Source organism: Diabrotica undecimpunctata, chromosome 8, assembly GCF_040954645.1.
Source record: "Diabrotica undecimpunctata isolate CICGRU chromosome 8, icDiaUnde3, whole genome shotgun sequence".
In the NCBI taxonomy this organism is placed as follows: Eukaryota; Metazoa; Arthropoda; class Insecta; order Coleoptera; family Chrysomelidae; genus Diabrotica; species Diabrotica undecimpunctata.
Genome location: NC_092810.1, coordinates 64,171,684 through 64,190,340, shown reverse-complemented (window position 1 = coordinate 64,190,340; position 18,657 = coordinate 64,171,684). Strand labels below are relative to the sequence as shown.

At 31.3% G+C, this 18,657-nt stretch overlaps 1 protein-coding gene across 1 annotated transcript in view; it reads left to right on the top strand.

Annotated features, from left to right (window-relative positions):
• jim (zinc finger protein jim) overlaps positions 1 to 18,657 on the top strand; it is a 188,267-nt gene that overhangs the window by 130,967 nt on the left and 38,643 nt on the right. The window contains exon 2 of the mRNA XM_072540398.1: positions 9,812 to 10,747. Coding sequence (XP_072396499.1) covers positions 9,812 to 10,747 — 936 coding nt within the window. The remainder of the gene's footprint in view (positions 1 to 9,811; positions 10,748 to 18,657) is intronic.

Below are 18,657 nucleotides of genomic sequence, written 5' to 3'. Positions count from 1 at the left end.
TGTTCTTTTAGATTTTTTTCCTTTTTCGCTGTTGGGCATTTTTAAAAACTATTTTATACTCTATTTTTTTTTACCGATAATAATAATATAAGTATGTCTCAATGTATATTATAAGTGTCCTGTTTGTCGTGTTTTGCCGCTGTTAGCCTTTTCTTTTTGATAGTATCAGAATTGTTATGATTAATTAGAATTACTTTTTGAAAACGATTTCCGGAGTGGAAATGGAAACATCAAATAACAATTATAAAATGTAATTTTCATTACAATCAATTGTGTGTTAATCCCATATAAACATAATGTATAAATTGGGATTAATATTTATTTGAACATGGTTGTCACTAAAAATTGTGTTTCCAGTATCCTTTGTATTATGTTTTTCAATAACATCGGCAATTTTGTTCCTAATAACGTTTTTATGATAATTTTAGATAGTTTCTCATCGTGTGTTGTTTAGGTCGTGGTCCTCTATATTATATTACTGGAATTCTTTCAAATGCTTTCTTCTTTTGGTTACTTCTGTGGACATTGTCGTTATCACCTTCGTGTTTTTATCTTTATTTGTTGTTTTCTATGCCACTGCTCCATTTTTATATAGATCTTCTTTGTTCGTTGGCTTCTTACAAATGTTTTGTTGCGTCTTCTTAGTACCCTAAATATCAATATTCCAAGAAAGGATCATGGCCAAAGAGTTCACATCTACGACACGGTGTATGCCAATGGATAACAGATAACGTCTTATGAATATATAGAACGATAGTACAGGTGAAATAAGGTATAACCAAATAAACATCCGTAGATCAACTGAAAAGATAACATAAGGTTGCAGTTATTTCATTGACTATAGATTTGTTTGTATACCAAAGCACACACATATACATATATACACAAACACAAAATACACATACGCACCTATACCATACTTGATCAGAAAATTACAAGAAAGCCGCACCACAACAGGATTCATCATACGCTGAGAATTTTGCTGTGACTACTGCGCTTGCCACTCCCAAGGTGTAACATCATCGTGCTCAGGGGGTGTATAGTACTGGGAAAAATTTTTGCCTAAGCCATGCTCCAGAGGACTGGCGAACACTGGGGGATATAAAAATTTTAAGTGTTTCCAAATAAAAATCTAAAGGGAACGAGTGGAGAGGCCACCTCGGTCGCAGACTTTGTCTCTGCTCAAATAAGTCTCAATGAACCCAATCGGTTGAATCTTGTAGAGCATAGGTTTGATACCGCCTGGATACAAGGGCGCTGGGAATAACGGATACAAATAAAAATTCATTGGATTTTTCTGATGAGAGATATAAAAGGTCTGCCAACGACTTGTATGATACTTAATAAGCCAACTGGTTGCCGTACAACATGTCTAGAACAAACGGCTTTCAGAAGAAAAAACGCATGAAAGGAATCAGTATTTTTAGGGCAGATTTTAAATCAGTTGTAGTCTACCGTGACTAGTTTGTTGACGTTTCCAAATACAAAAAAAAAACGAATGTGCTTGAAATGTCAAAAGGTTTAAATTCTACTTGTAAGATAGATAAAATTACATAGAAATTACATCCTAGTACATTTTAGTATATTGTTATGGTATCTTATACTTAATTGTAATATTTTTTAATTTTTCTTAGGAAGAATAGAAGAATTTTCACTAAGTATATTAGTATTGTAAATAACCATAAGTATAACAATATTTTTGATAACTAATTGATTTAGTTATTGAAGCTTCTGTAACAATAGCTAAAACTAAATCTGTAAGAACATTAAATTGTAATTATTTCACGTTGAATGCTTTTGCGTATTTCACCTTGTAGTAGCAGTTATAGCTTCGTTGCACCTGCCTTTCTAAAAAAAATCTTCTTTCCGGACGATCCTGTTCTATCTCGTATAATTACACTTATGGCACAGGGGCGGTAAAAGCCCCTATGGACTGCGCAAAAATATCTTTGAATAACTGATCAATAATTAAAATATTTTCTTACGATTTTTTGTTCAGTGTTATTTTTAAAAACAACCAAAACATCTTAACAAAATATAAAATAATTTAAATGGATATTAGTTAATATTTAATAGATAATAAGTAAAATACAATAATACTTTGTCATACAAATTTAATTCTTTCATGTTATCTCATATCACAGACCAACGATAAAAAAAGTTGTTTACTAAAAATACATTATTCTTATGTCCTTTAGGGCGCGGAATCAAATAATATGATACTTTCTACGTTATAGTTAAATTTATTTAACCGACTCTTTCCAAGAACTGAGCAGCTTGTATATAGTTAAAATATAATTGAAAAATCAATTTGTCTATAAATAAATTTTCAAATTTGAATATTTTAATTTACAACTAGTCCCGTCGTAAAATACGTTTAAAAATACAATAGAAATATAAATGCTATATGTGTTATACTGGGTGATTCATTAATAATGTCCTATTTCTAAGTTGTGGATTCTAGACCTCTAAATATAATGATTCTGTCCAATATTTCTTATACAAATATTGCTAGTTTCCGAAATACAGGGTGTTTAATGTTGAAATATGGATTTCAATTTTCGCATTATGATTTCACAATTTCTTTTTAAAAATTGACAATTTTTCGTTTTTTTTTTGGCATAAGGATTGCTAATTTAGACTCTAATTTAGCATTTCTAATAAAAGGCACTAGTTACACTTAACTGTGTTTAGTAAATCAAAGCTTTTTTGTCGGGTAAAATATGGGTAAAATTATATGAAGAAAATGTGAATAGAAAAATTAATGTGAATGTAAAGAAATATGAATGTGAAAAAAATATGAAGAAGCGTTCAATTAAAAAAAAAGTTACTCTGTTTGACTCATATGATTCGGCGGGTTATCGAGTTATTTGCTTCTAAAAAGTCCAATGAATTTTTATTTTACGATAAAAAAATTTATTTTTCAACTGTTTAACAGTAACAAATTAAAAAAACAAAAAAAAACTTTTTTTTATACAATTCTTTTTACTCATGAAGCAACATTTTCAGACGAGGAATATTTTTAATTAGAAAAATAATCATTTGTGGGATTCTGAAAATCCTCATGCTACGAGAGAAGCCCATTTTCAGCACGACTTAAGATTAACATTTGGTGTGATGAAATATGTGACTACTTAAGAGGATCTTTTAAACTGCCAACCAATTTAAATTGACCTCTGTGTTTAGATTTTTTTCAAGTTTATGTACACCGATTACTTCGCCTTAACACAAAACATGTGGTTTTTGCACGACGGGGCACCACATTATTCTTTAAAAGTTCGTCAATACTTAAATTAACACTTTTCGCATCGATGGATTGATCATGGAAGTGAGTTTGCTTGGCCACCACAGAGTCCTGATTTCAATCCTTTGAATTTTTCAATTCGGTCACAAATAAATTCATTAGTTTACAAAAATAAATTAATTCTTTTTAAGAATTGCGAGAGAAAATAGAAGAAGCCGCGAATGAGATTAAAAATAATAGGCAAGGGTTATTTGATATTAAGAGATCTTTGCGAAACCGGATCATAAAGTGAATTGAAGTAAATGGTGGACATTTTGAACTTTTACTTTAAGTTTAAAGTTTAAAGTTTAAAGTTTAAGTTTAAAGTTTTTTGTTTTTTTCTTTAATTACTTTGATTTTTTATTGCCAATCATTTAGAGAATACAATTTTTTATTGAAAAATAAAAATTTAGTGGACTTTTTAGAAGCAAATAGTAGTAGTATTTAACGCTTCTTCATATTTTTCTATTATTTTACTCATAGTTTACCCTACAAAAAAAAATCTTTACTGATTTACTAAACACAACCATGTGTAACTAGCTCCCTCTATTAGCACTTATAAATTGGAGTCTAAATTACCAATCCTAATGCCAAAAAACGTAAAATTGTCAATTTTCAAATATAAACTGCAAAAACATACAAAGTTATTGCGAAATCACTTAGTATATAAAAAGTTTAAATATAATTTACAAGTTTACAAGAGAATTCAAAGATTTTGAACTTTTAGTCCTTATCATTTTTTACACAATGCATATTTCTCCAAAAGCTACACATCAATAGAAAGTTTTAATCTATTTTGACAATTTGCTATTGAATGAAAAAATGAAAGAAACTTTCTTTTTAATTGAGTTAAGAAGCAAGAAACAAATCGTTTTTTGTCCTTGCGGAATCAACAAGCACACAGCGGGCTAGTACTTATTGACATTATGCGTGCTAAATAAGCTATAGCTATGGCTATTTTAAAATTTCAATAACTGCGTGAAGCATGCCTAACATCGACAACGCAAAACATTTTAGATCGGTTTTAATGAGAAAGTTCAGTTGTTTTTAGGCATATTTCAAGTGCTTGATATTTGTTGCCAAAACTCAAAATCAAAATTTCATGTTATAGGTTTTAAAGATTAGATTCTAGCATTGAAAATTCCATACTTACCGGCCAATAGAATTTTATTGATGATATGAGAATCGTAAAAAATTGCAAAAATTGCGCAACGTTTATTTATTTAACACATTTATATAAACTGATTTATTTTACAGCAAAATACAAAAATTGCTTACGAAAGCTGCACTCGTCACCTTGAAAACACGCATTTTATTCAATAGATATTGAATTTGTACCGTCGAGTTAAAGAGAACGATTCATTCTACAGAAAAAGTTCAAATAAATATTTTTGTTCAAAATTATCTAATATGGTGCCATATTAATAGACCTATAATAAATAGTACATATTTTAAAATTATGCTTTTGTGACACGAACCTATAACACTTTTTTTAAGAATAATAGCGTATAAAAAACCACACAATAAACCTAGAGATATGATATGTTTCTCTCGGGTCTTCCAGATATTCATAATATACCTACTTAAATTTTTATTATTTATAATAATAATCTTTCAAGTTAAATCTTTTCGGAAATTTTGTAATATTGTATTATTTCTTTAGTAAAGTCAAATAAATAGTCTTTTATTAATAGCAGTTTGATACCTTCTCTGTTTAGTTTAAGAAGTTTAAGACATTTACCTTAAATATTTTTTAACCATTTACTATCTACATCAAACAAGCACTAAAACACAATATTATAAAATGGAAACACAGCAAAAATTTTGATTAATAAAAAAAAATGTAGTTCGGAAAATTTTTTATTCAATATTACAAAAATTAGGCTATTTACATCAAGACGATCTTGTACATCACATTGAAGTAATTTAAACTAATTTTAATATTTAATTGGCCAGCCCTTGTTTTTAATAACTAGTTCACATCTTTTGGGCATGGAATTTATTAATTTTTGCAGTTCCTCCATGGAAATACAGTCCCAAGCGTGTATTAGAGATTCGATTAATTTCGTTTTATTTGTGGGTTTGCTTTTGATATCCTTTGCCACAAATTCTCGATGGGATTGAGGTCCGGGGATTGCGCTGGCCAGTACATAGTACATCCTATCAATTTCATTACTCTCCATCCAAGCTTTAACCAATTTTGTTCTATGGCAAGGAGCATTATCATCGTCCTGAAAAATTAATTCTTCTTCAGAGACAACGTGTAGGCGACCAACTCCTCGAGCGGATATGCAAAATCATATCATAACGGAGGTTGGATGTTTAATTGTGGAAAGAACACATTTTGGAGAAAATTCTTCACCAGGAAATCTTCTGACGTAGGCATTTCCAGCATGATTATTAATATTGAAAGTGGATTCATCACTAAACAGTACACTCTGCCACTGCTCTGCTGTCCAGATTCGATGTTCCTTGGTCCATTTCAAACGGTGCAATCTTTGCTTTTCTGAAAGCAGTGGTTTCTTCCGTGCCTTACATCCTCTAAGTCCAAAACTAAGCAGTATTTTTCTCACAGTCGAAGTGCACACGCTTACACCTGTAGATTCAGACCACAGCTTCGTCAATTGGGTGGAATTAAGGCTTCTGTCTGCCAAACTTGTTCTTCTTAACGCAGCGTCATCCCGAACAGAAGTTTTCTTTGGTCGGCCACTACGCGGTCTGTCGTCGATTTTTCCTTGTTCAGCATACTTCTTAATGACTCTAATTACTGTAGATTGATTACATTTTACTGTGGATGCTATTTCGCGGATAGATTTGTCGTTTTTATGGTGAAAAATAATTTCAAAACGCTTTTCGTCCGATAATTTAGTTTGTTTGGCCTGGGATGACATTTTGAGCTTTTTATCTTTGACCTTTTTATCAAAAGTTTCTCATAATTGAATCCTGTTTATAAAAGCAGTTGAATAATCCAGAAATTGATATCCATTTTATTTAGAATATTTCGGCTACCTCAAATGATAAATTCATTATTGATCATAGGTACCATTACTGTATCTCAATCGTAGAAGTTTTGTTGATATACTTAGTCTGCTTTCAGGTGCCTTCTTCTAACAAAGGTTGACGATGATTTCTGCCTGTCTTTGGCCTTTCTTTTAATAACTCGAAATCTAAATATTTGATGTTTCATAACCACGTCAACTATCGCTTACATGGATCTTGTCTGCCTTCACTCTTCTATTCCATTATCAGCCTTAGGAAGTTATATATCTTGGACGTGTCTAAGATAATCTATTTTCGACTTTCTTACTATTCCTAAAAGTTTACGATCCATGCTCATTTGTTTAGACTTTTTTGTTTCTGACGTGGTCTATCCATAGAATCTTCTGCATGCGTCGAAATACCCTTATCTAAAGTGTTTCCATTCGTCGCATATTCTACCTTTAACGTCGATGCTTCCATGCCACATAGCATAACACATAACAATTCACCATATTGTATATCAAAGTAAATTAAAGATCATTTACAATAAAGGACCGCTGCGTTTTTAGGAAAGCGTTTCTGGTCTGTTCTACGCTGCTTTTTATCTTAATCTAGCGTATTATTCATTAGACAGCCAATGTATTTAAATCTGCCCACTGGCTCAATGTAATGCCCGTTAACCGATATATTTATTGAGGGAGGGTAAATCTTGTTTTTACAACATTGTAAATTTGTAAATCTTGTTCGTTGTCAACGATAAGTACAGTGTAGTTGGCATATCGGATGTGTGGTTGATGATTTTCCCATTGACTTCCCACCTTATATTTTCTCTGAATATAGATTAAATAGCAGAGAGAATAGAACGAAACCTTGTTTAACGCCTTCTTGAATATTTATGACTTTGGTTTCACCAGCCCCTGTTCTAGATTGTTCCTTTGTAAACATTTTATTAATTTTTATTGTTTTTTTATTAAAGGTTTTATTATAATCAATTAAGCATAAGCAGATGTATTTTGCTGATCCCGACACTTCCGCATTAATACGATGAAACTAAACAATGCTTCTTAGACTCTTTTTGAAGCCAAATTGTTCCGAGCCCATGTTTTCCTTTGCCAATTTCTATATATTCGGCTGTGAATAATTTTTAGAAATAATTTATGTGACTTAAGACTTATGGATCGGAATCACTGTATTTTTTTTTCATTTCTATTTTTTGCTTGTAGAAAAAACCATTACCTATGAATACGTAACAATAAAACACTGAAAACTTTGTTTTCAAAACTTCCACACTTCGGCTGATTGCCTTTCTCAAGTGATCTATTTTTGGCATGCGTTTACACTTTATAGTCTCTTATGAAATATTTTGAGGAGGGGAGAACTATTTGTCTCAAGTTGGTCATTCAGAATTATATATGTGTTTTTTAGTTTGTTGATTTCCATAGATTTTAACAAAGATAGCTTAAGGCCTTTATTTTGAATGTGAAGAATTTTAAATTCGTCATTAAAAGAATGATTATGATCTAGAAGGTGAAGTGCGTATGTAGAATCTGTTTTTCTATTATTGAAAGCCCTTTTATGTTCTGCTATTCGTTTATTAAAATTTCTACCAGTTTGTACTACCAGTTACCTAACAACTCCAGATTAATTTCATTTGACGTAAAAAATCTTTTTCCTAGTATCCCTCCTACAGAAACTTTTATTCTAGTAAAAAACCTTTTAGACCAAAATAGTACAAATCCAATCATTACATCTGAAATTTTACATGTTCTTGAAGTTTGCATAAACCAGGACTACTTTGAATTTAATAATGAAATATATACAAATAACAGTGCAGGACTTATAATGGGCAATCCTCTCAGCCCATTGCTATCAGATATTTTTATGGATCATCTAGAGACAAAGATTTCAAAACATCCCATATTTAAACAGTTTTTATATTGGTGGAGATTCGTAGACGACGTAGTGGTATGTTTCACAGGAACTAACAGGCAACTCGACCAATTTTTATCGTATATTAATTCACTTCATAGTCATATTGAATTTACAATAGAAACAGAACAAAATCAATCCATACATTTTTTAGATTTAAAAATTATCAGACTTAAAAACAAACATGACTTCTCCATATTTCATAAACCTACCCATACTGACACGACTATTCACAATCCATCATCCCATCCCACACAACATAAACTGGCAGCTTATCATAGTATGTTACATAGATTAACAGCAATTCCTATGTCAAAATACAATTTTGAGACAGAATTAAATATCATTAAGCAAATAGCAGTAAACAATGGATACAACGAACAAACAATTAATAAAATGTTAAATCAAAAACTACACAAGAAAGCCCTGAAATTAGTATTTCCACCACCAGAGAAAAAACCCAGTACCTTCTGCTCGATTACATATACAGGCAAAATATCAACAAAAATAGCCAAACACATAAATAAGAAAGGAATAACACTAGCTTTTAAAAGAAATAACAACCTAGGCAAATATATTAAAAACAACAAGAGCCAAAATAAAAAACACTTACACAGTGGTGTGTACAAACTTAAATGTGGCGACTGCCCAAAAACTTACATCGGTCAAACTGGTAGAAATTTTAATAAACGAATAGCAGAACATAAAAGGGCTTTCAATAATAGAAAAACAGATTCAGGCCTTAAGCTATCTTTGTTAGAATCTATGGAAATCAACAAATTAAAAAACACAGATATAATTCTGAATGACCAACTTGAGACAAACAGTTCTCCCCTCCTCAACCTATTTCATAAGAGACTATAAAGTGTAAACGCATGCCAAAAATAGATCACTTGAGAAAGGCAATCAGCCGAAACAGCTGTAGTGGTCAGAGTTTTGAAAACAAAGTTTTCAGTGTTTTATTGTTACATAAAATCAATTTCCATCAAGTAACGGTCGAATCCATGAATTATCTATGAATACACTAATAAAACTATAATTTACACAGATGGCTCTAAACCGAGCGTTGGAAAGTTAGGGTCTGCAGTGTACATTCCTTCCAATATCAAAACATTTAAAATAAAATTTCCTTCACATTACTCTATTTACACTGCAGAAACAGTAGCTATTAGGAAAGCTCCAGATTGGCTAGATCACGAAAATTCGAAAGATGCTGTGATCATCTCAGTATCTAAGTCAGTTCTTAGCGGGCTTAATAAAACTAAGTTACAAGACATGTGAGCTGATATGTAATATTAAATAAAAGTGAAAAATAAAGACGTAACATTTATTTGGGCAAAAAGTAACACCGGGATAAAATATAATGAAATAGTAGACGAGCTTGCTAAGGATTCTACTCATTCTGGTATTTATACAGAACAGATCTTATCAAATTTCTATATGGGGTCTATTTTTTATACTGCTATCCTTTATGACTTTCTTTTTATATAAAATATATTTGAAAACTTGTTAAAATTTGTGTTGTTTGTGTTTAATTCACACAAAAATAATTGTTGCATGATCTTTAGTATGCCACTCAAATATGTTTACTCATATTAATAATATTTTTTTTTATTTCAGATACTGCTGCCCCATATGTACTTTATAAAGATGGTATAGATAGGGCTCAAAGTCAGTGGGGACCACAAGATGCTTATCCACCTCCAATTCAACAATCAGCAGTATCGGGGGCCGGCAGTCCACAACAGGCTCTTGGCCCCACAGTACCGTTGGGCGTTGAGGCAGATACTGTTCCACCACGGGACCAAAGTTTGCCGTCACCTGCTCCCTCTCCGTATCCTGCAACACAAGCAGAACCAAGGGAGGATGACATTCCATCTGATCAACCCACAATGGATATGGAGCCAAGACCAGCATCTCAATGTTTTTCTACGGAACTTCAGCAGCAGCAGCAACAACAGGCGTACCAACAATATGCAAGAGCACCACCACCGGCAGCTCCGCCTCCTGTACCACCTCACATGTTGGGTGCAGGAAGTTTTTCAGCATTACAATATCTGAAGCAGCCAGGAGTGATGCTAACGAGTTTGGGAGCTGACACCAGTGGTCAACTTGATCAATATGCATCAAATATGCAAGACTTGCGAGCCGGTTCATTACCCGATGTAATACAACATCAACATGCAGGGCTAAAAAAAGTTTCTAATGGATTAAATGGAGAGTTACGGTTGTTTAAATGTCTAACGTGCGGGAAGGACTTTAAACAGAAGTCAACATTACTACAACATGAGAGGATTCACACAGATAGTAGACCTTATGGCTGTCCAGAATGCGGAAAACGGTTTCGACAACAGAGTCATCTTACACAGCACCTGAGGATTCACGCCAATGAAAAGCCGTATGCCTGCGTATACTGCGAAAGGACGTTCCGACAGAGAGCTATACTCAACCAGCATCTACGTATCCATTCCGGTGAGAAGCCCTATGAGTGCCCGGAGTGCGGGAAACACTTCCGGCAGAAGGCTATCCTCAACCAGCACGTCCGCACACACCAAGGCGAGCGCCCCGTTCCTTCATAGGCGGCGGCCACTCTCGCAGCCCCCCCGTGACCAGTCGCTATGCTTGTTGTGCCGCACGACGGGCGGTTAGAGTTGGTCTGCTGCACTTCCCCACACTCTTCTTAGATATCACTTTCTGTAGATTGCTAAACTGTTTTGAAAACTATAGATAGCTTGGGAAAGAATTCTCTTTGAAACTGTTTAACAAAGTAACAACGAAATAACATTTTTAAACTCGTACATTATCTTATAATATCATAAGATTAGCTTATTATAGAAAGAAATTGCAATCCGTATAGGGATCTGACAAACATCTCGGTTAAACAATTTTCTTAATTTGTATTATGTCTTGAATATTCCAAAATCACGTGAGTCATCATCCTTAGTTTTAAAAAAATTTAAATATGAAGCCATAGATTACTAAAAAGAAATATACGTGAGAATGAAATTTACGTTTAGTTTTTATTGATTTTATTTTTAATTGGATACTAAGATTATACTCAATCTGAACACTCAATTTAGAATTCCAATGAATACATAACGTTCACATGACGTAATGAATACATGTCAAAATAAACCTAAACTCAAATTTTGGTTAATTTATTTATGAAATACGTGAATGCTTTGACGCCAATCATTTAATTGTCATTATTTTGTGATTTTATTAGTTATTTTTCGTCTTTGGTCACGCATTGTTTATGCTCTTCTTCAACAGATTTATTTATGAAGGTGAAGGATTTTGTGGTTCTAGAAGGATTTTTTAAACACAGTTTATGTATTAAGTCTTTTCAAAATACAAAAAATTAGCGGATTTGCAGAAGTTTACCTTCCAAAGTTTTTGTTTAGTTAATAGGTATGATAGATTTCTGCATCTGTGATAACTCATCATTAAATTATATTCTTTGCTATAGGCTCAATAACTGGCTTTTAAAAATTGTATAGTCATTATCATGTTCTTCATCCATTTATTTTTCTTGAGAGTAGTATTTAAGTTTGTTCCGCATTATTCCCTTAGGTAATTATATGTCTTATTTATAAGGAAAAATTAAATTAAAGAAACAACACATACTACAGTGCCAAGATGGAAAATACATAACAGATTCAGAGAACAAAATAAGATTATGGTAAAAGTATGTATATATAAGAAATAAGAAAGAAGCCTAGCTTGACCATACGAAGAGAACGATTCCAATTTCGAAATGTGAAATAGAATATACTATTCTTCTTTTTCGTATGCCCCATCCTTTAAGGATATTGGCGATAAACACGGGCCATTTTACTCTGTCTACAGCAGTTCTATTGTTGTTTTTCCACGCAAATTTTTCAACTAGGACGTGCATCGTCTTCCCGATCCTCTTTTACCCTCCACTTTCCCTTGTATAACCAATTACTCATATTTTTCATTTCTTAGTATGTGACCAAAGTAGCTTATTTTTCTTGCCTTAATAGTAGTGAGTGCTCTTTTACTTGTATTATGGCTTTCTGATATCTGTATAAATTTGTAATGATTCAATCTTGTTTTTACTGACAATCATGATTCTTTTTTTTTTGGTGTCAGAGCCATTCCATAACTCTCGCAGTACTGCGTAGTACGATCATCCAAAATTTGCAGCCCTTTCCTGTCTGCAAGGCCATTTGTATCGTCTGCATATCTGAGATTATTCACTACTGTTCCGCTAATTGTTATGCCTTCATTGATGTCTTCTAGTTTCGCTTTAAACATATCTTCTGAGCACATATTAAAAAGTAGAGAAGATAGTACACATCGTTATCATACTCCTCTTCTTATAGGTACCTCTTTAGATTTTTGTTGGTCTACACGTATTGAGGCTTACTGATACCTATATAAATTTGTAATGATTCTCACATCCTGATCATCTAATTCTCTGTTCTGTAACATGTCTGCCAGCCGTCTGTATTGTATTTTGTCGAAGGCTTTGTCAAAGTCAATTAGACATATAAATACGTCACAGTTGATCTCTCCACAGGGTTTTATGGGTGTTTGTATGGTAAATAATGCCTCTTTAGTGCCAAATTTTTTTCTAAATCCCAGTTGGTTTCCTGTTATTCCATCGTCTAGATTTTTGTAGACACATTCATATATCACTTGCAAGAAGACTTAAAACATGGTTCATCAAGCGTTCTATATTCTTCACATTTCATTGCATTGAGTTTTTTGGGTATTGGAATGAACTCGGATACTAGTGATTCTTTCGGAATTTCCCCGGTATAGTAAATTTCATTGAATAATTTTACTGGTATATCAATGTGGCTCTCTGTTAGTAGTCTTAAGATTTCTGTAGGTATTTCATCAGGTCCCATAGCTTTATTATTTTTTACACGTTTTAGTGCTTTTTCAATTTCCTCTTTGGTAATTATAGGTTCAATTCTACCGCTTGGTTCTATTGTCTCCATTCTTTCGTCGTCTTCAATAGCTCTTATATATATTTTTCCCATCTATTTAATTTCTCGACAATTTCAATTAACATTTTGTTGTTTTTGTCCAGTATATTTTTAATACCTGTTTTTTGTATATGCCAACTGTTCCTTTAATTTTTTTGTATATGTTATAGCTTCTAATCTTTCTATTTCTGCGCATTTTTCTGATAGTCACAATTCCTTCGCTTCTTTGATTTCTTGTCATTGTTCTATGTACGTTTTTTTTATTGTTGTTTATTTTTATTCTTGTATTTCCTTCTTTCCGATATCAATGACTTTATTTCTTGGGTTGTCCATTGTTTGGTTTTAGGAGATGTATCGCCCTCCAGTTGTTGTTGTATGATGCTCCTCAACTACTTAAATAAAACATTTCACTGGGCTCAGATCAGATCAATGCAGATATTTTCAAACTGATCGGTCTGGCCAACATTGAAAAATTAGTAAGCATAATATAATACAGTATATGAATCATTCTAAAATTGAATGGGTAATGTAGAAGCGTTGTTCTGTCGTGTTGTTATCGCACAAGCTACATGCAGAGATTAACAGAAAGAATATGATTTTATTTAAGATTAAACCATAATTGATTAATCAGGAAATCTTTTTCAAAAAACTTTAAAATATAATTTGAAAAAATTTTTAAACATAAAATAATATTTAACTTAAAAATGCCACAAGAAAACAACCTGTTTTCCACAGACAGAAGTATACATTATGTTTCATAGACTTCGAAAGATCCTTTTACATAGTCAACCACGACTACCTAAAGAAATGTTTTGACAAATCGACTAGATTTCTATCAGTTACAAATATCTTGAAATCTATCTGTAAATTCTTTATTGATTATCAGTTTATTCTAGAGACAAAATTATAATCATTTATAATAGCTATAAATATTAAAAGAGATTCTGAAACTTATATCTAAATAATAATTGACTCATCCTCCCTCTCAAATAGGTCGGGAACATTATTAAAAAAATTCAAATAGTTAAAAACTACTAAAACGTCGATTTTTTTCTACTTTTCTTGCTTATAACTTTAAAACAATTCATTTTGGAGCATTTTGGAACAAAATTGTAATGCAATAAAATAGCGACAGTTGAATTTTCTGTAAGATAAGTCTGGTTAAAAATGTTTTAATTTATTGCCTTTGCTGCAAAATAGAAAAAAATGCAAAAAAAGAAGGCAAAACTAGCCATTTTTTATTCAATGTTTTTCAACCACTTAGGATTGCACTTAGGACATTCATAATACGTTTGCAATCTAATTTTTTTTAAATTAAATTTTTTTAAATCTTGCACAACAAAAACTATACTATACAGAGGTTTGCCAATGTTTTTACTTATAATGTTTTAAAATTATAACAGTTTTTTGGCTTATAAAAAAATAGAATAACTCAGTAATTAGTAGCTTAAATTAAATTCAGAAATTCAGGAAACGGCGTTGGAAAGGATTTGTCAAGGCATTTTTTATAAAAAAAAAGTTTCTGAGATACAACCGGTCAAAGTTGACCGGCATTAGCGACGAAGTTATAAACAACAAGATGATAATCTTTAACAAACACCTTTTTCTTTCGGAGCTCGATAAATTTTTTTATATCTTTAAGATATTTATAACATATATTAAAATAATAAAAACCATCGGTATTGCGCGTGAAAAGTACAAAAAAAGAATAGAAAAAATCGATGTTTTTAGTAATTTTTAAATATTTTATAATTTTTTTATTAATGTTCCCGACGTATTTGAGAGAAGAGGAGAGTCAATTATTATTACTGAAGTTATTATCTAACGATTTCTGCAAAAAATCGAATTCCACCTCTCGCATCCAAATTTAGTCGTTTTTTCGTGATCCGCCCTGATCTAATAATATTGAAGAAAGAAAACAACAAAACACCAAAAACAATTCAGAACTGCTTACGAGAAGGGATTTGAAGATAGCAACAATACCATATATGTAAAAGGCTTAATAGAAAAATTAAAAAGGCTAGAAAATAAATACTTCTTCTTCTTCTTCTTTGAGTACCGTGCCCAAGTTTTAGGCGTGGGTAGCTTTCATGACGATTTGCCGATATCGTTCTCGATCTTGCGCGGCATGTAATAATTCATCTGCTGATAAGCCAGTCCATTGACGAAGGTTTCGGAGCCATAAGTATTTCTTTCTACCAATTGCTTTTTTTTCGTCGATCTTTCCGTTGAGTATCAACTGCATTATCCTGTATCTGCTTCCTCTCATTATATACCCCAGATATTCGAGTTTTCTCTTTTTTATCATCTTTATTAAGTCGCCTTCACCTTGACCTACTCTGTTCAAGACTTCTCTGTTTGAAATGTGTTGAACCCATGTAATTCTGAGCATTCTACGATATAACCACATCTCGAAGGCTTCTAATTTGTTCATCATGTTAACCTTCATAAACCAGGTTTCACATCCATACAGTAATACAGGATACACATAATATTTTAGGAACTTAATTCTCAGTTGTAAGTTCAGCTGAGAATTGCTCAGAATAGATCTAAGTTTCATAAATGCTCCTCTTGCAATTTCTATACGAGTTTTAATTTCTTCATCCGGTTTTAGTGTCTCGTTTATCCAACATCCTAGGTATTTAAAATGGTTAACTTTTGTTATTGGTTCATTATTGACAATTAGTTGTATAGCGCCGATGTCTTGTTTACTAACCACAAGTAACTTTGTATTTGTTGTATTTATGCTTAATCCGTTATTAGAGTATTCTCTAGTAACTCGATCTTTAAGGAATTGAAGATCTTCGATACTTTCAGCCATGATCGCGGTGTCATCTGCATATCTGATGTTGTTAATAGTTTCTCCCCCGATTCGAAATCCACATTGTCCTTTCAAGGCTTCGTTAAAAATTATTTCTGAGTAAACGTTAAACAAAGTTGAGGACAACACACAATCCGGTCTAACACCTCTTTGAATACAAATTTTGTCTGTTTCTTTGCCGTCTACCAAAATAGAAGCTTCTTGATTCCAATATAGATGTTGTAAAAGTCTAAAATCTTTATCATCTATTCCAATCATTTCTAGATATTTGAATAGCCTACCATGTTGAACCCTATCAAACGCCTTCTCAAAATAAATACATCACAACCATATTCAAAACAACCAACAAATTAAGATCTATTTTTTCCAGAACCAAACCCAACAACACACAGGAGAGATCAAAGAACTGCATTTATAAAATACCTTGTGAATGCAACAATTTTTATCTGAAAGAAACTTCAAGACCACAAAGTGTTAATAAAGGATATTAAAGGATAATAAAGGATAATAAAGGATAATAAAGGATAATAAAGGATAATAAAGGATAATAAAGGATAATAAAGGATAATAAAGGATAATAAAGGATAATAAAGGATAATAAAGGATAATAAAGGATAATAAATCATAATAAAGGATAATAAAGGATAATAAAGGATAATAAAGGATAATGAAGGATAATAAAAAATAATAAAGGATAATAAAGGATAATAAAGGACAATAAAGGATAATAAAAGATAATAAAGGATAATAAAGCATAAATAAGTATGTATCATACATTGAAAACAGAGACAAAGAAACGGACAGAGTAATTCCTTCACATTAACTATGCAAAGTTGGTCAGGCAATCCCTTTCGATTTGGCTTAAATTTTACAGGCGTATTCTTTACTACAAAATATGATGATTTACTAAATTTCAGCCTTCTAGGTACAAAATAGAGGTCTACATGGGTAATTCAATGTTTTCCAAGTAAAAAATTTTTTATTGTAATATATCTATTTTTCTTGCATAGCGGGCTCTAGAAGCTCAAAAAATATTCAAAAATACATTTTAGATGTAAAATTTTCTGTTGAAACGATCCCTCCTATCTATCAAGGAAAATTTAAAAATTTCGAAAACCCCATTTTTCTTAAAAAAACGTCGTATCTTAAAACATATCTTTTTTTTTAATTCGGAAAGTTGTTAAAAAGTATATTCTTGAAGATAAAAATAAGAGAATAAAATGGTATTACATTCACTTGAATAGCCAAATTCCCAATTTTTCCGAAATTTTACGTCCTTTTTGACAGTTTTCTACAATTTCTCATTATTTTCTCAACCCAAATACCATTCTAAACACAGATTTGGTATTCCCGTAATATTTTACATAAAATAGTGTATTTTAATATGATTATCTACAATTAATTAGATGTCTTAAGTAATTGAAAAAAATCATAGTCTTGCAATTTTTACAATTGTAAGGTATTAGTTGTAAATTATTACACCTGCAAAATAATACAAAATAAAATAATAAAACGCTAGAATTATGTGTCTTGGAAACAAGCCAAAAATCCTAAAAAGCAGATTTATCTTAATCTAAAGGACCATTCACAATTTTCTAAATTTGAATTTATTATTTTCAGAAATTTTAAAGTAATATGATTTGACTCATAATACATTTTATTCTTGCTTGAAAAATAAGTATTAATGACAAAAATTATTTGCGAGTTGGAAGATTTTGACTCACTGTTCACTGCGCATGACTTACTATTCAGTCATTTCAGAATGGTCGCTTCGTTTAGTTCCATTAACTTTGTAGTTGGAAAATATGTTCATTGTCGAATTCTTTATGCATTGTTTTAATTGTTTACAAAAAAGTCCCAACCTTTTTGTAAAACTCGTTTGATAGACCAATTTAATGTCTAGACACTTTCTTATATGGGTCAATCATAAGTCATGCGCAGTGGAACAGTGAGTCATTGAACGCGTTATTGAAAATTTTCCTACTCGCAAATAATTTTTGTCATTAATACATTTTCAAGCAAGAATAAACAGTATTTCACATCAAATATATGAGTCACATCATTATATTTATCAATTTCTGAAAATAATAAATTGAAATTTAGAAAATTGTGAATGGTCCTTTATATTAAAATAACTTAAAATTAATAACTCTTTTTTAGGTATTTTGGCTTTTTTTCTAGGACACATAATTATTTCGTATAAATTACAATTTTACAGAAAAGATTAAGTCAATATAGAGTTTTAGTAATTTATTTTGTATTATTTTGCAGGTGTAATAATTTACAACTAATAAATTACAAGTGTAAAAATTTCAGGACAATGATATTTTTCAATTATTCAAGATATCTAATTAAATGCTGAAAAATCATATTAAAATATGTTCTGTAAACTATTTTCTGTAAAAAAAATCCAAATCTGTATTCAGTATGGCATTAGGGTTGAAAAAATAATGAGAAATTGCAGAAAACTGCCAAAAAGAGGTAAAATTTCGGAAAAATTGGGAATTTGGTCATTCAAGAGAATGTAATACTATTTCATTCTTTGGTATAAGGGCTGTGCTTATTTTTATTTTAAAGTGTATACTTTTTAACACCTTCTCCTAAATTTTGAACGAAAAAAATGTTTTTGAGATATGATTTTTTTTTAAGAAAAAGAGATTTTTCGAAATATTAGAATTTTTTAG